The 25,152-nt window shown below is 38.0% G+C and overlaps 1 protein-coding gene across 1 annotated transcript; it reads right to left on the bottom strand.

Moving 5' to 3' along the window:
* Positions 1-25,152, bottom strand: LOC124154612 (cytochrome P450 4C1-like). The gene is made up of 13 exons (XM_046528452.1): positions 25,076-25,152; positions 16,877-17,116; positions 14,723-14,829; positions 13,347-13,437; positions 12,571-12,759; positions 10,670-10,739; positions 8,611-8,737; positions 7,904-7,988; positions 6,163-6,269; positions 4,416-4,484; positions 3,251-3,416; positions 2,412-2,591; positions 1-1,040 (listed from the first exon to the last, which is right to left on the bottom strand). The coding sequence occupies exons 2-13, from the start codon at positions 17,103-17,105 to the stop codon at positions 868-870; spliced, it is 1,593 nt and encodes a 530-aa protein (XP_046384408.1). The 5' UTR covers positions 17,106-17,116; positions 25,076-25,152; the 3' UTR covers positions 1-867.

Genomic DNA, 25,152 nt, shown 5'->3' with positions numbered 1-25,152 from the left:
TTTAGAGAAATAATCGTGGTAATAATTTATTTCCCATTATATACATGGCATTATTTAAAAATAATGGTTTTACATTCTTTTAAAAGTGGTGTGACGATGATATTTTGGATTAGCCGTGTCACAGTTCCGACGTCTGGCGAATCAATTTGGAATGCCAATTAGAGGTTACGACCGAGAGCTTGGGTCACTTCCCCCTTGAGGGAAGGAAGGTTGGAGAGAAACCCAGCGTCGGCATTAGCCTGTTCTAAACGGAAGACGCCAAGGGGACCTCGGCTTTAACGTCCCATCCGGCGGACGGAATGATGTACTTAAAGTGACCTCAACAAAGCATTGAAGTAGAAATTGGGCAGCCTCTTAAAAATCACTGTCACCCTGGAAGCCGGCCCCACGGGTTACGGAGCCAATACTTTAGCCACCATACCGATCTGATACTTCATCTTCCCTCGGACTCAAGGTGACGAGCACACTGTGACACGGGTTGCCCGCAAGAGCATCGCTGTACAATATGGACCGCGAAAGTTTTTAACCGTATAAAAATATTTTTATTGAAAAAAACTATCGAACAACAAGGAAAAAAAACTAACAGGTCCTTGGATTGCAATTTACTTAAGTTTTGCTTAATCGATTCAGTATCATTTGTTTGTAGTTTTCTACCTTCCAATGTAGCACGAATTTTATGCTCAATGAGAAATTTTTCTAGCAAATTGGAAGACATTCCTATTTTTATAAATATTATTTTTATGCAATATTGCCTGTACTAGGCCTATGTTTTGTATCAGCTCAGAGGAATCCTTCCGCGGAAAGGATGCAGGGAATTAATATCAATCTCATTGTTCTTCACTTTTATTCAAGCCACTTTTGGTGACGTCAGGGGTAGCTCTTCCGTCTTGCTTCCAACCTGATCCGCAGTCCCTTAGTTGGCCTCAGCACAATATCGTGCATCAGTTCGACATCTTCCGGCTTGTCCACTGCGTGGATATTATAATTCTTCACTAGCGTTGAGAGGACGGTTTTCATTTCCAGCATGGCGAATCGTTGACCTGAAAAGAAAAAAAATATAATATTGAGCTACGCACTCTACCCTCATCTGTTTCTTGATGGAAGCTTTCGCGGATCGTGATGATAAATAAGTCTTACGAGTGTATGCTGCGTAATGAATCAAGTTTTTTTGGACCTGCGCACTGTGGCTGGATCACGAAATAGCTGCCCAAAAACCTATCAAACTTTTTTCTATCCACAGTGCTTTTATGTGTCTTATATTAAATGCAAATTTCCAGGGCATGTTTCCCTAGTCAAATTGTATTGATATTTCACTCCAGTAATAATCAATCCCTTCTCATGGACCCGTGGTGGTCCCGTGGACGCAGACGCCGAAATGGACGGTCGATTTTCAACTAATAGTGCAGGAAACTGGTCCCCTATATTTCTTTTTGTAAACTTATATTCGATAGTAAGGAAATAAGTAAGGAAAATATAGATATGCTTTTGAAATTTATATTTTAGGGAAAATAACCGTGCAGCAAACAGGACTTTAGAATTTTTTCCTCGTCACACAATCAGGTCGGTGGGATTATTTAGCAGGTTACATGCTAGAACTTCCCTCTCAGTGCACTAAGCTAATTAGAAACCGCAACTTTATTTATTTATACTTATAATCAAAATAATACCGAAGAATCGGCCTAGAAGCTGAGCCCTGATCATTGAGCAGCTAATATGTTTTACATTCAAATAATAATTTTGTCTTGCGAAAAACTGCTCTGTTGAGACCGCGATTCAATTTATTGGTGAAAATTTGACCGATGCGTGCGCAAACGTATCATTAGGATTAAATACTGACCTTTTGAAGGGTTTTTGTTTCCTTGTCTCCAAACACCTGTTTTATGCTCAATATGTCTTTCTGCGAATAGGAGCAAATTTTCAGAAATCCCAACAAACTTTATGAAAATCATCATTTACCGAAGTAAACAATATTTTCTGAGCATGTTCTTTGATCATCATCTGTACTCCGTTAGAATCTTTTTTTTTATTTGCATCCGTGAGTGAGATGAAAATGGGAGAGTAAACCAATTCATGTTTTTATATTTTCACGGTAACCATGACTCATCCAAACCGGATACGTCGAGGTTAGAATACTATTTGGTGATTTCGCTGAGAACGAGTGAGTTTAGTTGTTTTGTTTTGGCATGCTTCTGTTGTCGCCCGCCAAATCCTGCCCGGCTACAGAACAATTTGTGAATAAAATTTACAGTGTGAAATAAATTTTATTTTACTGAAATTCATTCGCGTCAAAAATCATTCGCTTCGACCGGAACTTTGACCACAGATTTCCGGTCGAGGGCTTTAGCTAGTTAGCTACCGCAGTGGCGCAGCGAGTTGAATCAATTTATCTTTCACCAAGTGGTCAGACTTGCCTATGCAGTTCCTTGGCCCGGCCGAGAAGGGGATGTAGGCGTAAGGGTGCCTCGTCTTCACTGCTTCGGGAAGGAAGCGGTCTGGATCGAAGGTCTTCGGATCCGGGAAAACAGATGGGTTCATGTGGATGCCGCTGATAGCCAGGTTGATCGTCGCACCCGCGGGAACCATATACTCACCTGCATTCAAAGTGAGAAGCGCATTCTTATTTTGTTTAGATGGTAATAATTAAACGTAATGTATTATTATCTTATTGTCTATAAAGATGAACCTTCCACCAAATGCGTGTGCATATAGCCTACATACATTAATTTTGTCATTTCAATAATATTTTTTAAGGTTATTCATTAACTTTACTTTATCATATTTTAATCATCTGCAAAATGAATGCTGATAACATTCATTTTACTAAAATGGACTTAAAACCAATATTTTTCTGCAATTCATCACTTTTTAGAGTTTTCCCGAGGTTAATCTGCTGAAATTATAACATCAATTAGTTAAGTTAAATTGAAAGTCACTGGGAATATTTCCCCAATACTCAAATTTTACTTCACGGAAACATAAAATGTGTTAAAACTGGTTGTGAATTGAAACTTAAGTGCTCGTGGAAAATTAACAGCAACTCTTATCAGTCAATTACATTTTTATCGTCAGCGAAGATGAATATTTCATCGAACGCGCTTCATAAAAATTCTGAAAAATTGCGAAAATTGTCTGTAAAGTCTGGAATGGTCGTACAATTTTAACCGGATAATTGAGTGGCCTCCTTATTCACGACCACCCAGTGTCAGTTCTTCCAATGTGACGCTGATAAAGGAGGAGATGAAGCTCTCACCCATTTGGAAGTCCTCGGTGAGTACTCTTGCGATGTAAGGGACGCTCGGGTAGATTCGCAGCGTCTCTTTGATGACCCTCTCCATGAGGTGCAGCTCTCCGAGGGCATCCACGTTGGACGCCCTGCCGGAATCGAAACACGATTCCACCTCCTGCCGCACTTGCTCCTGAAAAAAAAACATTTTCGTGCATCAATGGAAGGCTATTCCATTCCCGAATTATTAATGAGATTACCCAGTTCATCATAAACAATTAAATACCTGAAGATTTCCTGAAGAAATATTACTTCCGTAATACCAAATTTCTTTCTACTGCCTTTGGTTTAAAAGAAAAATTATGTTCCAGTGTTTACAAACTTGTTTGTTTACAAAATTATTTGTTATTTACTGGGCAGTTGTTCATCAGCCACTTCTGACAATATAAACTATGAAAAAGGAAATTAAAACAAAAAAGAGAAAGTTACATGGCTAAAGAAAAAATGAAAAAAAACATTGACAAAATGAAAAAACACAAATGATAATGATAAAAAACTTAAAACTAACAACATGTTACAGAAACCTAAATATCAAAGAATAAAATGTAAATTGAATGATTCAATTGTTTATTGTCCATTCGGACGCTTCCCGATGTCATTTGTTAGTTATGTTTGGTTCTTCCTAGACTTGGTGCGCATCGCAAGCGCTCAATGGTAGCTCTTCTCCTCCATTTACACTGATCCATTACACTTGTTTGTGCGAATTGTCCCCATCGTGAGTGCTACCGCACAGACCATTCCGCTGAAGAGGTGGAAACTTTTACACCGACAGCTGGACATGTGGCCGGTATATACACCGGGGAAATTATTGCGGATCGCTGTCGTCGCTAACTCGGACTTAATGAAAACTGGAGTGATTTCCGGCTTCAGCGTCTGAGACCAAAATTGGACTCGCAAAATGCAAGATTTATTCCTACATTAGAGTAAGTTAACATGTTTTTTCTTTTGGAATTCTTTGGGGTTACCAATATCCATATTGTTTTTGTGTGATATATTTCACGTAACAACGAGAAGAAATTGAACTTATTATTTTTATTAAGTTCGTCAAGGCGGTACGTACGTATTTAGTTAACTCTCGCACAGGAACGATTTTAGTTCCTCCTTATCTAAAAGATCGTCTGAAAGTACTTACCTGTATTTCTGGATGGTTGGCCAGCATGAAAATTGTGTAGCAGATTGCCATTGAAGTGGTGTCGTGGCCCTGAAACGGAGAAGGGATATTCTTTTAGTCATGCAATATTTTTCTGCGATCAAGAACCGAGTGTAAGGCACCCATAGGTGAATAGTGAGTTATTTGATCGTCTGTTGACAAGGTATTGTAATTAGCATACAATTATGGGAGAAGGGTTACACAAGTTTATGTTATTTAAACTAGTGTCCGAAAACTCATGGACATCTAAATATATAGGATTAGGATAGAATATATAAATAAATAGGATTTCTAATAATATCCCACAGTGGGCTGTAATTCCCAAAAAAGGGAGGCTCTGACAAATTTTACCAAATAAGGTAAGTTTTAATTCCGTTCGAACATGAAAATAAGTTCAAAGATATTAATATAGCCTTGAAGATGATGTGAGGTAATAGTGATTAGGTATTGGTGGGTCATGATCGTATTTATTTTCGAAATAAAAATAAACTAATTGGAAAGAAGCGAGAAAAATAAAGGAAATCGAGTTTTGCTAAGTATAAAAAAGAAATAGGAACACTCTAGGATTTAAATTAAGATATTGTATGCGTTAGAAACAGTTATCTCGATTGGAAAGAATCCATGATAATAAATGTAATGCATGGGCGTAGAGTAATTACCCTCCGTGAAATATCGTATGTTGAATTAAAATATTAAGTGCCCTGCAGACATTTCACGCTGAAATTGCTGCTGAACCTGAGTTATTATTGCTGGTGAAAATAGAACTTGAACATCTTTAATCTTCAGGATTCTTGTGTCATTATATGAGATCAATTTGGCAGACGACGTAGGTATTACCAATCTGTAGATTGACAGCCCATGATCCGTTTATCATTCAATCCTATCGATAGGTATTAGATAAAAGTGTAAACAGCTGGAATGTATGACATAATGTTATCTGATCTGCTCATAATCTTATCAGAAAAGAGCAAACGGTATCTAATTCGTACACTCATCCTTATCTGACTGAGTTGGTTCACGAGAAAAAAATATATTTTCCAATTCATGGTTTCAACAACAAACATTCAGAGCGGTTTGGAATCACCACTGGTTAGTAATAATTGCATTTCGTAGACTTATTCAAAGTGTTGGTCGATTTTATTTTAAGCGTGCCATAATTTTCTGGGTCCATCCATCTCCATTCTCATGGTCACACAATCTATTTTATAGTCATTGGTAGTGATTAATCATCCTGAGAAGTCGCATAAAATTTTTACCATTCTCAATGAGTTCGCATAATGTTCTGAGAATATTCGCTATAAATAGAGGTAACTAAATTAAAGTTCGTAGTTAAAGTGCGTTCCGCTTCATAGTTAGCAACTGTAAAATATCGTATTGTATATAAAATCCAAATATGTATGAAAAATCCAAATAAATAACAGAGAGTATTTTTTTTCACAATAAATTTCAGTATTAAACAGTTCCAAAATTTGAAATGGCACTAAATGGTACACGATATTTTTCATAAAAATTGCAATATTGAGAGACCTAATGGCATTGTTATAGGCCATAGTTTTTTTATTTTTTATTTTGACTGCTTGCTCCGGATGTGCGTTTTTAGGTGTGTCTTGCGCTAAATTCCTTCACATTTAATCAATCAGCATAATCAATTGTTTTGGCTGACCGAAATCTAATCTTCTCTTATCATAAAACTTGTGGTGATGATTTTAAGTCCGGTCGTTGCACTCACCTCGAACATGAACGTGTCAACCTCTTCCCGGATTTCTTCATCGGTGAGCAGTCTCTCCTCAACCGCCATCTCTATAAGCAACTCCAGGAAGGCTCTTAGTTTCCTCTCTGGAATAGAAAATCATGTAGAAGCATGAATAATACATAATTAACATTGACATTTTCAATTTGGATCGATAAAAATACTTGATTTCCTCCTTTTTTGTCGCCTTTTACATCTCATCTTTTTTTGCTAATATGAAGGAAGATTTCAAAATTATTATTTTCAAGCGAACTGCTCTTTAGGGTGAAGTAAAGATGGATAGTTGCAAATATGTAGTAAACATCAAAATTTGGTAGATTTGGACCAATTCGTAGTCAGATTTATTTTTATTTTTTTTTGAATCCGACTACCCGATACGAATCCTTATGTCGTCAAATTTTAGTCGACAGTTTTTATCCTCTTCATTTGCATTTCATGAGAATCGCTATTCCATGATTGCACGTTTAAATTAACGTTTCATTCCTCATAAGTTCTCTATTGAAGCCCATTTGACAGTGTATGCTATCTCCTATAAAATTGTATATTTTCTTCGCCCCTAATGTAAAAACCGCGGTATTCGTATTCGAATCTAAAAATGAATTTATTCAATAGAATTCTGAGCGAGGCCTCTAGACTCACGCCATACTTACAATAATAATAATGAATGACAACATTGTTAAGTTCCTATAATCTAAACATGAAAATATTTCTTTATTTTCTAATGCCGTCATATTCACAATACTCGTTTCTTAGTTATATGCTCGTCTAATAACCCCTGGTGGAATGAAAAATAATAACTTCCATTTCAGCATATCTTGCTAATCACTATAGGTTCTCATCTTTGTCCGCAAATCGTTCTGAGATTCTGGAAACTCCAGTCTGAGATTCTGGAAACTCCAGTCTGAGATTCTGGAAACTCCAGACTGAGTCCTGGATAGCTAAGATTATTTTTTTGATTCATGGCCTTCGTGAAAAATTCTGAGAATTCGCTTTAGATAAGATAACAGCGTGAGACTGAAGACATTATTATAATATAGTATGATGGAGTAAAATCACAATCTAGTATACATCATATTGTGTTACGGTAACGGATCCAGGATAGGATGAAGGGGGGCTAGATGGGGGTAATCTTCCAGCAGTAGTGGGGGTCCGAAAAAAATTACCATTCTATCTAGTGTAAATTGGATACCCAAGGGGGGATATAACCCCCTTACCCCCCCGTTGATCCGCCACTATTGTGTTGTATGGCAATATGAAATTGTTTTCATTTCTCCTCCATCATTTTGTGCACTCACGTACTTGTCTGGGTTTGTTTGAGCTATTAGAGCCACGGATTTTATTAAATATCGCTTGTGCATTTTGAAGTTAAATATGTCGAAGAAAATAATCTTATTGCAAAAACTCAGTAGTCAACTTAATTCATAGCTAGACTACCTGAATGCATTTAGAAAGTGAAACCATAGTTATAATTTTTGTCAATTTTTGTGGAATTCAAGTGTTCTCGGTGTATTGCGGTTCTTTATCCATGAGAAATTCCTTTGGGTTATTTCAAGTACAGCTAATTCGTAAATATTTTTGAGGCCACTGAAAAGTTGTTGTGACACATTATTCAATTTTTTCGCGATGTAATGGTGGATATCTGTAATGATATACAATTTTAATTTTCAATAATTGAACATAAAGAGGCTAAGCTAGCAATTTGTAGTGAAAAAATTCTTACTTGTTGGCTTTTGTTGGTGCCCATTTGACTCCTCGACCCTCGCAGTCTTGCTCTTTATGTATTCCATTTTCTTTGACTTGATCACCTAAGGAGAGAAGATTTTTCAATGATTTTCTTTTTTTTTTTGATTCAGATTCTTTGACGAGAAAAATACAATATGCCCATTTCGAAGTGAAAATCTGTCAATGGAGACCGAGGCAATTTTCTGCAATTGAATGAGGAGCTTTTATTTCACCAAGCGTTTGATATAGGTCTCCATATGACACAAAAATTTAAGTTATCACTATCTAAATTGCGGTAAGACTTGCTTTTTCAGTTATGTATAGTAATACTTGTGAAACCGTTAAATAGTTGTATGCTGATATAGTTACGTAGACAGAAATATACTTGGAGGAACTTGGGTTATATGCGATTTATCAATACCAATATTTTTTGGTAATCCATGCCCACCATGTATTTAATTAAACCAGTTATATATATATTTTGATTTCATAATGCTGAGAATTTAATTCATTGTTACTGGTTATCGGAAGGAATATTATAAAACGTAATTATATCGAATAATGGGGTGTCAGAGAATAGATTACCATGGGCTAGTAATCTCCTTAGCAGACGTATCGCGGATAGTTGCCTCAATGCAAAAACTTTCGGGTGGTGGAATTGTAGTTCACGGAGCCCTCACCTGGCGACGTGCCTTATCAACTTACATTTTCTGAGAATGAATGGAGGGTTCTCAGGACTTGCTTCTGCTCCTTCCCCACTTTGGTGAGTGCGAAGACCCAGTCAATCATGCACCATGGTCTGATGCCTCGATGGTGGGCCAATTCCCCGAATCTGAGGAGAATGGGAATGTTATACGAAAGAAGATTTACATCTACATCTACATCATACCCTGCGAGCCACCTCTAGGGTGTTTGGCAGGGGGTGATCAATCAGCAGCATGCAGCATGCATTTGGATTCCCACATGCACACCACACCGTCCAAAAAACGTCCCGTATAATAACAAACTATACTACTATATGCTGTTAGAAATAGAATATAGAATAGAAATTCAGAAACATGCTTTAAGTTTTACATAGGTTAGTAGGCTACACTACAAGTCATGCAATCTATTTACGAGGTCTATTGCTGCCGTTATAATCTCTTATTGATCGAGGAAAAAATGACATTCGGAATCTGTCTGTTCTGCAATCTATCTCTCTTACTTTATTTATATGGTCTGATCTTCCGTAGTACGTTGGCGTCCGCAAGATATGGTTAACTTCGTCAGAAAAGACACTGCTCTTGAATTTATCTATAAGGTTTAGTCTATTTTTCAATCTACGGTCCGACAGAGATTCCCATCCGAGTTTATCTAAGAGGTCAGTTACACTAACAAGACTATCGTAACGACCTTTCACATACCTGGCAGCTCTTCTTTGCACGCGTTCTAACTCTGTTATTAAGCCTTTTTCATGAGGGTCCCAAACACTGGCAGCGTATTCCAAACGAGGGAAAAGTAGCTAATTTCTCTCACTTTGTCGTCGCACTTTTCTAGTATTCTTTTAACAAAACCCATTTTACGATTAGCTTGACCGGTTATTTCTCGGTCAAGCTAATCGTAAAATGGGTTTTGTTAAAAGAATACTAGGAAAGTGCGACGACAAAGTGAGAGAAATTAGCTACTTTTCCCTCGTTAGACCACATTTGGAATACGCTGCCAGTGTTTGGGACCCTCATGAAAAAGGCTTAATAACAGAGTTAGAACGCGTGCAAAGAAGAGCTGCCAAGATTTAGAGAAATGACATGAAGGGAAATATCTGTCTTAGTAGTACTAGTAAGCGCAATACCTTTACTTGTATGTATTTCTAGCAGGAAGAATTGAGAGCACTTAAGCTATTGCATTATACGCAGAAATATCCCTGTTGGCAGCAATGACATTACAATGGAAACATTTGACGTATCTCTGATATACGTTCATTTTCAGTATATCTAAATGGTGATAGCTGGAATCCTTTTCATATTAAGGCATTTATGAGAGAGTAAATGACCACAAGTTCTCAAAAAATTTTGATTACATTGATTTTCATCACTCCCTGCTTCAGTGGATGTATTTTGTCCTTTTTCACGACGAATCAGTCGTCTCGAAACTTTGTTTATCGTCTTGAAATTTTGTGAAGGAAACGATCTAGAATTGAGGAAGAATTTCATCGGATGCTGCATATGGAGTATGTATCTCTCTGGGGGCCAGGCTTGGACGTTGACATGGGCAGAAAAGTCAAGAGTGGAAGCATTCGAAATGTGGTGGTACCGAAGAATGGTGTGAATATGATAAAACGAATCGATTGAATAAGTAACGAGGAAGTGATAAGAAGAGTGGGAGAAAAGAGAAGTTTTCTAAAAACCTCAAGTAGAAGACTTCAGTTGGCCACACTATGAGGCACGATAGCCTGATTGAAACAATCTTAGAAGGATAGGTGGAATGGAAGAAGGGCAAGGGACAGCCCCGAATGAGTTACATGGAACAGGTTATAAAGGACGTAAAAGAGAATATTAATATGACCAGGATTCCCGCTATCGCCAAAAAATATACCTCAGATGAAAATACATCAGATGTACTTAAAATTTATACATTTTCACGTAATTTCTGACAACCCGGATATCTCCTTGATGTCCTTAGCGTCAAAACGCATCGTACCTGTGAAATTTTTCTATTAAGGTTGTAAATCTTCTACAAAGCAAATCCAAATTTATAATTAAAGGTTTCATTTCTCGGTATTCCTCACCTGTAAATGGCTGCAATGTAGTCCCGTTGGTCTTTTCTCTCTGGGTCAAGTTTGATTCCCATTGCGCTCTCTAGAAAAATTAAGAAATGGTTTAAAAAGATTATTTACCCGAGCTTGCAAAAAAGTTACACCAGATTAAATTGTGCCACAATTAAAAAAATGTTTTTAAGGTAGAAAGGCGTTGATTCCAAAGATTTTGAATTAACAAGTTTTCAGACATTAAAAGTAACCCTTTATTGTACATTTTGTACTCTTTCCAATTTGATGTATATTATCAGGGCACAAATGGGGCATGTAAAGAAATGTTTGGGAAGTTATAAATGAAACATGTAGCAAGTAGGTGAGCATCTACAAAATTACATCCGGCTATTTAAAAGGCTGATTTAAGTTAATGTCAGAAAAAAATTGATCATTATGCCTTTTTTGAACACGAAAAAATACATCAACCATAGAGCGAGCCAAATTTAGTTTTGAAATGCTTTGATAATCGATAAAAATCGATGTAATCAAAATTTATTGAAGAATTGTGTTCAATTTCTCTCTCACAAATCCTTTTACATTAAAGGATTCCATTTATCATCATTAGATGTACTGAAAATGAACATAGATCAGAGATACGCCAAATGTTTCTATCGTAATGTCATTATGTTATTGTTGCCAACACGGATATTTCTGCGGATAATGCATTAGTGATCTCAATTCTTCCTGTTATAATTGCAAGTAAAGGTATTTCCCTTCTGAGCATAATTTCACTGACGTGCAAATCGTGGTAGTAACTCGTAATAGTGGTAATCGTGGTAGTAGTAACTTACTGGTTATAATGGTCTTAGTCTAATAAAAGGTAAGGCTATGCGATGCATATATTAGATTGGCTTAAGTTTCTTACGCACTTTGGTAGAAATCCTAATTTACAACAAAAAAAAAAACTAACAACCATTGCAATTACCAATCTGTTCCATTAATGATGTTGATTGATCCGAGGGAAAAATAAATAAATTCTTTTTTTCTCATATAGAAAGGATTAGAAGACATCTCTGCTTTGATCACAACACACTTCAAGCGTAGCGATGGTGGCGTAGTATTGAGTCGCGTGACTTGCATACGATCAGCGAATGTAATAGGTAAACTATTGCTGTGCTTTTGGGAACCAAGAAAAATCATTCAGTGGATGCTCAGTGATCTTTCAGTGGTGAGTTAAGCTAAAAATATTTAATGTATTGTATTTTATTTTAATAAGAGCTTGATATTTCCTCACAGACTCATTAATATGTAAATTTCCCACGTCACATGATAAATGTGATGGGATGTTTATCCAAGAGTGTGTTATCTACCCTCTCTCTACTAATCCTTACTCTAAATTTACTTATAATCCGAGATCAAAATCCGAGGGAATGGGTCAATCTTTGTTTGAATTGAGATGGAATGAGCCGTGTACTATTTTTTTGTCAACAGTCATCATTCAGAATGTTGGTTTGACGAAGCTGTCCACTTTATTTTCCTACGAGCTAACATTCTAGCAACTAGGAATTCATCTGCTTTAAACCCTTCATCGCCTACTCTTTGTACCCCAAATTTACTCCTAAAAACTCTTAATCTAAATCTTTTTCCTTGTGGAATTAAACACCTCTTCTTGGATAACAAGCCGTTTAAATGCATCTGTTGATCGATACAAAATTGTAAATAAACTCTAATGACATGACTACTCTTGGCGCAACGACCTACCTTAAATTAGTAGCAACTTGATTAAGCTAGAATATTTTAGATTAACTTAATGTAATATCTATTTTTTGAGGGAGTAGTGTTAAGAACGGCCAACCGGAAGACGCTGGATTAGGCTTGCTCTTCATGATAGCGAGTTTTTTTTTATTGATATCACCAGGCAACGTCGCGTCGCTACTCACCGCAAATTACTTCCAGCGTGCAATGTGATATTACAGGAACTATGTCGAACGCCTCTCCGGACAATGCATACTCGGACAACTTATCCGCCAGCTCCATGCTTCTTTCGACGAACATCGGCACGAACTCCTCCAGGATCTTGAAGTGGAAAGCGGGCGTCAGGAATTTCCGATGCGAGAACCATTTCTCACCTATTGTGGAAATGAAAGGAAGGAGTCAAATCATGAACACAAGTCATTCCGCAGAATATGCTGACATCTAAGCCTACATTCTGATGTTAATGCGCTAATTTCATTTAGAGGCCTTAGTGAGAAGGGTTGTTTGTAAGGCACAAGCCGTTTGAATGAAAGCGTACTACATATTACAGAGCCTTCAAGTAGAGATGAGTCGGAAAGAACCGATCCGTGAAAACGAGCTGTTCAGTGAAATGAACCAGTCAGAAAATAAATACTCCTTCAGACCGATCGCATTTAGCTATAGCTACCCTTAGAAATAGCTGTGAGGCGGACCATTCGTGAAGTTAACGTGAATCGCATCGTAGTAAAGTTTGCATAGTATGCATTTATTTCAATGCTATGCCTTATTTTAATCAGGAAAGATTATCGGTAATTCCGAATGCGATGCTTTCCCGATTAAAGGGTAATAAGTGCCAATTCATAATTAATAAGAGAATTTTCCTACTTAAAAACGAACAAGTCAAAATTAGATATAATTGGCTGAGTTATTATAATAATCTATCGGTCGCTATGCTTTTGCAGAATAGCGCCACACATCTCACCTTTGCTCGTGAGCAGACCGTTTCCCAGCCACGGACGGAGGAGGTCGTAAAGCCAGCCCTTTTCTGTATGCTTGGAACTGCGGAGAATAGCCTGAGAGGGGGAAATTGCCATTGATATCTCTTCAATAAATTTAGATATTGAACCAATTAATCTGTTATACCTTACATGATTTTCATTTGCCTCATTTTATTTTCAAAAATGTTGCTGAGGCTATAGTAGGTAGAAATGTAATTATAAGAGATCGAAAATAGTAAATTCAGCGATGAATATTTTCATATAAATTAATGAATAACCTATATTATGAAAAATCCGGGAAAAGTATTCAATGAATAAATTTCAGTGATAATATTTTGAGTAAAACCGTGTTATGGTTTAAAAATATAAGCACCAACAGTTTCATATACGCTTACGCTAGTAAATTCACATTTTTTTCTTATATGCTCTAGGTATTGGAGAAAACTATCAGTGCATACATGATTTAACTGTGACGCAGGTGTACTAAAAAAACATCGCTGGATATCATGGTCCTTGAAGTTTTTTTTCCCGAATATATAATGAATTTTTTAAATTCTGTGTCTGCTCTGAGAAACAGATTTCCAATAGATGTAACTAAGTTTGATGACATGCGGGTGTGAACATTTTCATCAAAAACGGATTTGTGAAGGGATATAGCACCATACCTTTCAATATTACCCTCGCAAATAATAATGTATCCTCAATTGAGCCTCAAAATTTGTGGTGATTATGCAACGCACCCATGCAAAATTATGATCAAAATCCGAGGAAATGGGTAAACCTTTGTTTTAATTGAGATGGAATGAGCCGTGTACAATTTTTTTTATCACCATCATCAACAGTCATCAATCAGAAGGTTGGTTTGACGCAGCTGTGCACTTGATTTTCCTACGAGCTAATATTCTAATAACTAGATAATTCATCTGCTTTACACCCTTCAATGCCTAAGGTCTCTCTATGTACCCCATACAAGGAACATGCAAAGAATGATTCGATGAGATTACTGTATCGTGATTTTAACTTTCTTCGCTCCAATCACTATTAAAATTCGCTTTATCTTTCAATCATAGCACCAATAGCACTTCTAGTACCTCTTTTGGATGCTCTCCTTATAGCCGTGATGTCCACATGATAAAATATTATTCTTTAATTCTGCGTCTCCCTTGTGAAAGGTAACGATGAGGGGCTTGAAACTCAAGGCATACATATATAATTGATTACAAATGAAGATAAAATGGCAGATATACGATCAAAACTTGACAATAGAATGGGTTAATAATGTCTTCTATCATCTTTTATTACCGTAACTACCTCTGAATGCTGAAATAAAGCAAAAGGAACCAGTTAGTAGATGTCTTACTTCAACGTACTCTGGGCCAACTGGATCCACGGAAAACTGGCCGAGGTACCAGACCTTGTAAAATGGATAATACTTTCTGCAGTTTTCATTCCGGAAGTCCAGGATTCCTAGAAAAAAATATGAGAGCGTTATAAAAGTGTGGGTTTTATATTATTTTTTTCCATTTGGTATATTTATTTTATGGAGCAGAAGCTCCACTTTGCGCCTTTCACATTTTAAAGCCATATTTTACCAATTAATATTGAAGTTCTATGGGTATATTTTTAAGTGAAATCAATTGAATTTCCCACCGTGTCTAGGAGACATGCAGCTGAATGTAAATGTCTTTTTCCTTATCTTTTCTAAAATAAATAATTCCATGTCAAGATATTCCTATGCGAGGGAAAATGACATTTCCTCCGACGTAGGTATATTTAAAAAATTCTAATCATAATATTTCCCCGTGGTCTGGCGATTAAGCTTACCTGGAGCAGGTAGGACTAAAGAGCTTAATCACCTCATCTATGTGCAGTTTGCAACTTATGTTTGCCAATGAAGAATATCCCATAGTTGATATACTGCAAGGAAATTTGAATCAATCTTATAGAACTCCATTTTAATTCCTAATGCCGATGAAGTTTTATTCCTATTTACAAAGCCTTCACGGGTTGCTCTATCCACAATCTTTACCATACGAGGGGCATGTGTTGTGGTTAAGAATATTTATTTCGTGAAATAAATAGTGTTAATGACTGCATAGCGGGTGGACGATCAAACAACCAAGCTAACGTTGTAGAACGTAATAATAAGTTTGTAGTAAGATAACTCCGGAACTAATAGGCTCAATTCCCTAACATTTTCTGTGCCACAGCTGGCGGACTCTTCAACGGTGTTACCAAGAAGATACTCCATACTTTCGCGTATTTTACCGCGTCTATATAGGTAGCGTATACTACAGTCATTGATACACCAATAATTAATCAGAAATACATCTGTAAACTATTGTCATAGAATAGAGCGACGCAGTGACTTACCTGAACAAACGGGACTGCCTCTTCACTTTTGTGTATCAAAACATATTGGGTCAAATTTTTATGCCTATGTTTTTGCCTGGGGTGATATCTACACGCAAGGGCGCAGCCAGGAATTAAGTCTGGGGGGGTTAAGGTGCAACTAATACCGGGGTGTGTGAGGGTATGGAATACCCACCAGGATAATCGGTAGGTGCGAGATTAATAAGTTGCGGAATTTTAAGATAAACGGGTCAAAATGGTGAGTTTTACGGCTTTATGAGGGATATTTTATTAATACTTTCACTATTCTATCAGTAATATCAATCCAATTAAGTAAAATTGATTAAACTTAAATATTTCTCAGAGCTCTGGGGGAGGGGGTTAACCCCCAAAACCCCCCCTCGCTGCGCCACTGTCTACACGCACCTACTTAAACCAACGTAAATTTTGAATGACCATGTGTAATAATGAAATATCTGAACGTATTGGACGTTAAAATTCACTTTGCGTATCGTAGCATGCAATGTGTGAAATCTTCATGGCCTTTAGTTTAGTATGGGGTGAGCTTTTCCCTCAAATATCTTAAAAAACCAGCGTAATAAATTACTGAGTGAGTGAACTTATTATTGCCTATATTAACGGGGTCGTTCACGTAAAATCGAAATCGCTATATTCATTTGAAGAATTCGGTAGATGAATGATGGAGATAAGTTACGACGAAAGATGATGTGCTCATTTATTAGTTTAAAAAAGAAAAAAGCCAAAGTTACCACTCGCTTTTCATGAGTTATTGACGTCATTAGAGTTCCGGTTAATACATTCATTCAGGGTGAACATATCATTGAGGGAAGAGAATAGTTCACAGGAGTGAAATCAACAATGACCAATGGACCAATCAGACTGGTGCATAAGGTCGAGGATTGGCTTTGACCCGATTCGTACGAGTGCGTGACGTCATCAAATGGTCTACGATAGGGTTAAGGGCATCGATTATTATTCGCCACAAATAGCTGGGAGAAGAGGGCGGCGAATTGGGAAACTAAAATATACGGAACGTAATATTTTCCAAACTTCATCAAAATTGCCAATAAAAAAATGGTGATCAAATGAGTTAGGCACTCTATATCGTGGGCATAACTGCGTGGTGGAGGTGGGTACTCACTTTCTCTGGAGACCCAGACGTCATGGGCATTGCCGAGGAAGGGCTTGTGCGGCGGTCCCGGTATGGAGTCTATAAGTCTCTTGGCCCGCCGTCCTTTTGGAGTCAAGTGGATGTACATGAGGGGCTTGAGGACGACCACGAGGATGACCATGACGGGCACGATGACAAGCACGGCGACAGACACCGCTACAACCCACGCCATGGAGCCCAGGTAGCTGCTTTCGTCCATTGTGACAGCGTCTTTCAGGGAAAGAAACAGTTGGTAAAATTATCTCGTCGAAAAACGTCATTGCAGGCCATCATGATCAAGGGCGCAGCTAGGAATTAAGGCTGGGGGGAGGTTTAGGTGTAACTAATACCTGGATGTGTGGGGGTATGGTGTACCCACTAGGATAAGCGGTAGGTGCGATATTAATAAATTGCGAAATTTTAAGATAAATGGTTGAAAATGGCGAGTTTTACGGCTTTCTGAGGGATATTTTATTAATACTTACACTATTCTATTAGTAATGTCAATAAAATTAAGTACAATGGATTAAACTTAAAAATTTCTCTAAGCTCTGGGGGGGGGGGCTTATCCCCCAAAACCCCCCTCGCAGCGCCACTGAACATAATTACCCATAACATTTTCAAAGGAGTACAGATGATAATAAAACTTCGTGATAGATAGATAGTGTCAGTTTCTAAGTGATTCTCCTCATTCATAGTTCCGGAATGGTGCAACAAACGGAGGATTATTAGAAATTAATTGGTTACCCTCTATAGGAGCAAATATATTCCATACTTGGTCAAAGCGCATTTAAATATTTCGGTGTATTCTATGGTAAAGGTAAACTTCTGCTGTTATTATGAGGCATTGCTCATACTTAGCGCTGAAGATAAAGGAAAATATACTTTTATAAATTGAACTTTCTTGTGTGCTCTGTGCTTGTAATGAATTGAGCTGGGGCGAAAAAAAACTGATTTGGCATTTTATAGACCCTGTAAATGGAGGTACCAGCGTAACAGCAGGTTCATAAGTAGATGGATGGATAATGAACTTTCCATTCTATTCGGGTTTCTTCACCGCGTTTGTTGTATTTTGAAGACAACAGTTTCGCCGAAATTACACTCGGCGTCTTCAGGTCGAAGGTAAAATTTTGGAAAAATTTTTCGCCTTTTATAGGCATAAAATTTTCCGCCTTATATAGGCGGCGGCGGCTGCTGATCCGCTGCTGCTCTCTCATTGGCCGGTTGTCCATCTCTCATTGTTGGTGGTCGGAGAATCCTCTTCCATGCAGTATGCAAGCTGTAGCCTTGATCTCGGTTGAAATTTGCGGGCGTTTTCGCTATCTCAATAGCCTCTCTGATCAAGCGAGGGAAGTATTTATTCTCTTTAGCTATTATCCTGGCGTCTTCAAAGAGGATGTTATGCCCAGGTGCACTCCAAGCATGCTCAGATATGGCTGAGAGTTGGTGCTGCTTGTTTTTCGTAGCCCTCCGATGTTCCTGCAATCGGACTTTCAATGATCTGCAGGTCTCGCCAATATAATATTTGCCACATGAACAAGGCACCCGATATATACCCTCATAAAGGTCCACTGGGAGTTTGTCCTTCGCTCCGGGTAGCATGTCAGATATCTTTTCCACGCAATTGAAACGTGTAATTACGTTTTGTTTCCTGAGCATTCTGGCAATCTTTTCTGATGTGCCCGCCACAAATGGAATTGTGGCGTATGCTTCCGGCTCAGGCCGGCTCTCTTCCTCAGAGGTCCTTTTTGGGGCTGCGTCTTTGTTCTCCTGCTCCACAAATCTCCTATTCAACATGCTACTGCTGTAGCCATTCCTTACCAGCACTTCAATGAGATGCTTCTTCTCCGCAGATAGCGACTCGGTGTCTGAGATGGCATAGGCACGATGTATTAATGTTGCCACCAAGGAGATTTTTTGCACTGGGTGGTGGTGCGAAGAAGCGTTCAGATAGCGGTCAGTATGCGTCTTCTTTCTGTGAACGGCATGTCCTAGGAGCCCATTTCTTTTCCTTTTTACCAAAACATCCAGGAAGGGAATTTGACCATCATGTTCCATTTCCATTGTGAATTTGATGGCGTGGTGCTGCGAGTTGAGATGCTGTAGGAATTTCTGCAATTCTTCGGCGCCATGGGGCCAAATGATGAACGTGTCGTCAACGTATCTCAGCCAGAGCGATGGTTTCTTTTCGTACGACGCGATGGCCTTTTCTTCGAAATCCTCCATGAAAAGGTTCGCTACAACTGGAGATAGTGGAGACCCCATAGCTGCCCCCTCTGTTTGTTCGTAAAATTCCCCATTCCATAAGAAATAAGAGTTTCTTAGACAATATTCCACTAATTTGGGAAAGTCATTAGGGATGCCTTCAGAGATGAGTCGTCGGATGATATCCACTGATTCTTGGATAGGCACGTTTGTAAACAGAGACACCACATCAAATATCTAGCCCAATCACTCCAGGAATACGTTGGACGGACTTCATCGCATGTGAAGAACTCATCCCATTTTATTGATATTCTTAATACGGTCTCCGTCACAAATGAAGACATCATAGCCAGCTTTGATGTGGTGTCTCTGTTTACAAACGTGCCTATCCAAGAATCAGTGGATATCATCCGACGACTCATCTCTGAAGGCATCCCTAATGACTTTCCCAAATTAGTGGAATATTGTCTAAGAAACTCTTATTTCTTATGGAATGGGGAATTTTACGAACAAACAGAGGGGGCAGCTATGGGGTCTCCACTATCTCCAGTTGTAGCGAACCTTTTCATGGAGGATTTCGAAGAAAAGGCCATCGCGTCGTACGAAAAGAAACCATCGCTCTGGCTGAGATACGTTGACGACACGTTCATCATTTGGCCCCATGGCGCCGAAGAATTGCAGAAATTCCTACAGCATCTCAACTCGCAGCACCACGCCATCAAATTCACAATGGAAATGGAACATGATGGTCAAATTCCCTTCCTGGATGTTTTGGTAAAAAGGAAAAGAAATGGGCTCCTAGGACATGCCGTTCACAGAAAGAAGACGCATGCTGACCGCTATCTGAACGCTTCTTCGCACCACCACCCAGTGCAAAAAATCTCCTTGGTGGCAACATTAATACATCGTGCCTATGCCATCTCAGACACCGAGTCGCTATCTGCGGAGAAGAAGCATCTCATTGAAGTGCTGGTAAGGAATGGCTACAGCAGTAGCATGTTGAATAGGAGATTTGTGGAGCAGGAGAACAAAGACGCAGCCCCAAAAAGGACCTCTGAGGAAGAGAGCCGGCCTGAGCCGGAAGCATACGCCACAATTCCATTTGTGGCGGGCACATCAGAAAAGATTGCCAGAATGCTCAGGAAACAAAACGTAATTACACGTTTCAATTGCGTGGAAAAGATATCTGACATGCTACCCGGAGCGAAGGACAAACTCCCAGTGGACCTTTATGAGGGTATATATCGGGTGCCTTGTTCATGTGGCAAATATTATATTGGCGAGACCTGCAGATCATTGAAAGTCCGATTGCAGGAACATCGGAGGGCTACGAAAAACAAGCAGCACCAACTCTCAGCCATATCTGAGCATGCTTGGAGTGCACCTGGGCATAACATCCTCTTTGAAGACGCCAGGATAATAGCTAAAGAGAATAAATACTTCCCTCGCTTGATCAGAGAGGCTATTGAGATAGCGAAAACGCCCGCAAATTTCAACCGAGATCAAGGCTACAGCTTGCATACTGCATGGAAGAGGATTCTCCGACCACCAACAATGAGAGATGGACAACCGGCCAATGAGAGAGCAGCAGCGGATCAGCAGCCGCCGCCGCCTATATAAGGCGGAAAATTTTATGCCTATAAAAGGCGAAAAATTTTTCCAAAATTTTACCTTCGACCTGAAGACGCCGAGTGTAATTTCGGCGAAACTGTTGTCTTCAAAATACAACAAACGCGGTGAAGAAACCCGAATAGAATGGAAAGTTCATCAAACCAACGCCGCGAAAATCTTCGAACCTACAGATGGATGGATAGTTTGATAGCCAACAAGCCCATACACCCGCGAGTGAAGTAGCTTTGATGAAGTATTTTTTTTTCAGTTTTCATTCAAGGCGGTTTAGCTTTCAGTGAAATAAAACTGCTGTATTATATGCAGAAGTACTGTGCACATCAAATAACATAGAGGGGCTCAATATTTGAAACTAACGCCAAATCAAATTTTTCGTGCGGAAAACAGTAATTTAATGTGTTTTCGAGTTTATTATGAAACACTTCCATTATTTCGCATCTGAATTTATGGATATAAAAGGAAATCTATACAAATAAAAAAATGCGATCACTGAGCATGGAATTTTACTGTGTCTATAGTATTCAATGATAAAATTGTAAATGTAAACCAATATGAGGCTGCAGAGAATGCGTGAAGTAGTTACCAATACTGAGAACTACAGCCAAACAGTCTATGAGTATGCATGAACAAACGACGATAAATCCGGGATGAAGATGTTCGCCGGATTTGGCTCAAGGCTATTAACTGAACTTTGGTCGCCTGCGCAATGCAACCTCTTTGGTTTATTTTTGTTTACTTGAGTGCGCTTGCGAGAAATCACCGTCTTCCAACCTTGCTCCCTTCAGTTAGCCAATAGGAAATAAATTTCTTTACAGCATATAGTCTTTTGATCATTAAGGAAGAAGGAAGTATGATCCAAGGACATAATTATATTCACTGACGAGTATGTTGCAGCTATACCAGTGGTGTGTATATATAATATATATATTTGGGGGGACTTGAGGGGCAAGATCGATGTAAAGCGATGTTAAGTAGGAATAAAACTTGAGCATGGTAATTTTATATTAAAACCATTTCTGTGAATAACTCATTCGTGACTGAAATTTAACGTACATACTTTGTTTTTTATCCTACAACCATCAAAGTTTGAGGAAACGAACCTCAACCTGAATAAAAAATTGGATTTATGGTACATTCATAGATATGATATTAGTAATACAATGTTAATAGGTCGAAAAATGTGAAAAGTGTTGTGAAAAGTAAGTATGACTTGCTTATGCCAGTAGCTAGTTTATTTTATAATTCTATAATGTGGATTAGTAAGTGATTAAAATTTGAAAATAGTACACTTGGCGCTGTCCAATTAATTTTTTTAGTACTTTAAGGAGGGTCAACTGACATACTCTGGAATCACTGGAACCTAGTGTGGAACCCTGATTTTTTGTCTATGCATGCACTCACATACCTTGAAATTTATGTTCAGCTTCAATATTCCTCTGCTAATGCTAAAATGGTATATTTATCTCTCTAGAGTAACGTAAAATCTGAAATATCCCTTGAACTTGAATTCACCCTACTTATAGGACATATTTATTACTTTGAATCTTTCTCAGTTAAAATTTATCAAAATTTAACTATTATTAACTCAATCGATTTGGGGAATAATACTGGATTTACCACATGTCCGAATTATCATCAAATCAGTTGCAAGTTACCTTTTCACCTCGAACCTTCCTCAGGTCTAACTTAATATCGGCATTTTGTTCCCTGTGAAATTTAAAAGATAGAACTGGAATAGCATGAAATCCAAAATATCCTTGAATTCCAGGAATTATTCTGGAAATTGGACGCTGAGGGTGAGAACTAACGAATTTTTACCTTTTTACCTAAAAATTTCCGCAGATATGATTTAATATAGGTAATTTGTACTCTGGCATGTTTAAAAGATAAAATTGAAATATATCCTGGAATTCCAGGTATTATCCTGGAACTCGGACGCTACGTGTGAAAAATCACTCATATACATGGATTTTTGAAAGTATCGAATCGTATTATACTTTTTACTTTGTGAAAACCTACTACTGCCAATGAATTTGAGCATGCACATAAATCTCACTAGCTAAAAATAAACAGTATATGTACTTTTTTTAATTGTTTAAAGATTGTTTCTTATGTAAAAGTAGTTTATCTTTATTATCATGATTTTAATTCAATTTTCATACTTAAAAGTCTGTATTTTTACTGTTTAATCCTCAAATTTTCTTTTTTGTCGGAATTTCACGCAATCACAGTTCTTTAGGACGTTTTTCTGCGGTATTTTTCTAATCGACTCAGTCTAATGGAGGGATAATTTTATATAGAAGCTTCTATGACATTCAGTTACATAAATTACTGCTATTAGTACCCGAAGACAGATTGTGATTTGAAAATCTCACACCTCTACTTGACATGCAAATCGCGTTGTTTGCCATCTGCGTGTTAAGATTGAAGTTATACAATGAAATTTATTTCCCACTTGAGTGTGACTTTAAGTATCGGAATCAGAGGCGATAAATGAGATAAATATAGCACGCTCTTAATTTTTTTTGATCCTTCTGAAAATGGAATTTTAAGAAGATTTTGTTAATGTCATATCCATTATTATGGGATAAAATGATTCTATTTGCGAGCGAAAGCAATAAAAATATCCCAGTATACACTTCCTAAAATATTTCAAACTAAAAACCATTATGATGTAGGTGCGAATTCATGAGTGCATTCATGAGAATGTAATTAAACGTAGATATGAATGTAATTAAAAACATGTATGTAATGGAATATACCTTCCCGCATAATCTGTTACACCAAAATTACAATATCATGCCTTTAAGCAAAATGCACTATTCAGGTTGAAAATGCATAGTCATTACTGTCGGTATTTTACAAGGTAATATCAGTTTAACTCATTTTATTTCCCTACTTATTCAGAAAGCGTATTTTGACTTATGTTACATTGTGAAATTAATCACGCTGTTGTTGGGTTAATCACTCTGAAATAAGCACGGTCAGGTGCCCAAGTTATATTTTTACCAATGTGAGTTTTGAAACATTTAAAATTATTTATTTTTCAACACTGCTTACGAGTTCTGAATTTCCACGGAAGACAATACTACTAATTACCTCACCATTATCTAACATGATTTAACACTTTCCCGGCGAACAATATTTGAAAAATCTTCTCGGGATACCGCGCAGGTAAGATTATGTAAGAGCGCCGACGTTTCGGGTACCGACTCGCTACCCATTCTCACGGTTACTGGGTAGCCGTGAGAATGGGTAGCGAGTCGGTACCCGAAACGTCGGCGCTCTTACATAATCTTACCCGCGCGGTATCCCAAGAAGATTTTTCAAACATTATCTAACACTTCCCAACCGTTCTTCCTCAAAACTACGTCCTCGCTGAGGAATTCGAAAATTACAACATCCAGTGATATTTTAAAAAAAGTCGATAGGGAAATTAATATTAAGTGATGCACATGAATATTGGCCATGCCCACAACGTAATACCCCTCTGTTTATTGTGAAATTACATAAGTTAAGATAATGCATCACTCCCGCTCCACCGGCCTTTATTCGTGAGATATTGTTTTAAACACACGGTATCATCCTGAAAAATTTCACAGTAGGTGCGGTAAGGGAATATGATCTAGCCACAACGATACATACGTTTCCGTAACATCACCAAAGTTAAGTTGGGCCGAAACTAAGCCTTCTAAGACAAATTACAATTCATGCCGTAACCGAGATACTATTCTCTGCTGTTTTCTAGTGGCCGGAAGGGAAAATGGGATTGTATCAATGGATTAAGAAAATATTTAGTCAATGGACACCTCTAAAAAGACCCACAACCATTCAATCTATCTATATAAGTAAAGAAAACCCCAGTAGATATTTTCCTGAGTTTTTAACATGAAAATTTTACCTCAGTATTTTCTCAAATTGAATTTTTTAAATATAAGAGTAACCCAATTGAAATATATGCATATCTCCATCGGATGAGAACGCTAGACAATTGTAAACTTTCACATAATTTTTACATACACCGGCCTGGTTTCTTTATATCATTGATAATAACCCAAGTACCGCAACCTGGTCGGTCATCTGTAAAATTGTGTGTAATTTTATTGCTGTCTTTCTCATCCCATGGAGATTATGTATTTCCAAAAAGTTTAACCGGATACTCTTACGAACACGTAATTGCTCTTAAGGTGGGTATACGTTGAAGATGTTAGCGTAATTGTTTTTGCTTCGAATAAAGCTGTCGAGAGCAAGCAATTAGCGAAAAGGGACAAAACGTGACAGGTTGATCGGGAGGGATGGGTCCTCTGAAAGAAAATCGTTGTGATAAATTCGTTCACATGGCGTGCCCATACTCACCAGATGTGTTCCACTCCAGATGTACTCCGCGTCTTCCGTCTTCTGGCGATCGACTGGCATCCTCCGCGCGATCTCCC

Source organism: Ischnura elegans, chromosome 2, assembly GCF_921293095.1.
Source record: "Ischnura elegans chromosome 2, ioIscEleg1.1, whole genome shotgun sequence".
Lineage (NCBI taxonomy): Eukaryota > Metazoa > Arthropoda > Insecta > Odonata > Coenagrionidae > Ischnura > Ischnura elegans.
This window is presented reverse-complemented; position numbering and strand designations above follow the sequence as displayed.

Bases quoted from the DNA above. Each gene is read 5' to 3' on its own strand.
- LOC124154612 (XM_046528452.1), bottom strand. From the start codon at position 17,105: ATGGACGAAAGCAGCTACCTGGGCTCCATGGCGTGGGTTGTAGCGGTG. The intron at 14,830-16,876 runs GTGAGTACCCAC...ATTTTTTTCTAG, and splicing joins CGTCTGGGTCTCCAGAGAAA to GAATCCTGGACTTCCGGAAT. The intron at 4,485-6,162 runs GTGAGTGCAACG...TCTCCGTTTCAG, and splicing joins TTGACACGTTCATGTTCGAG to GGCCACGACACCACTTCAAT.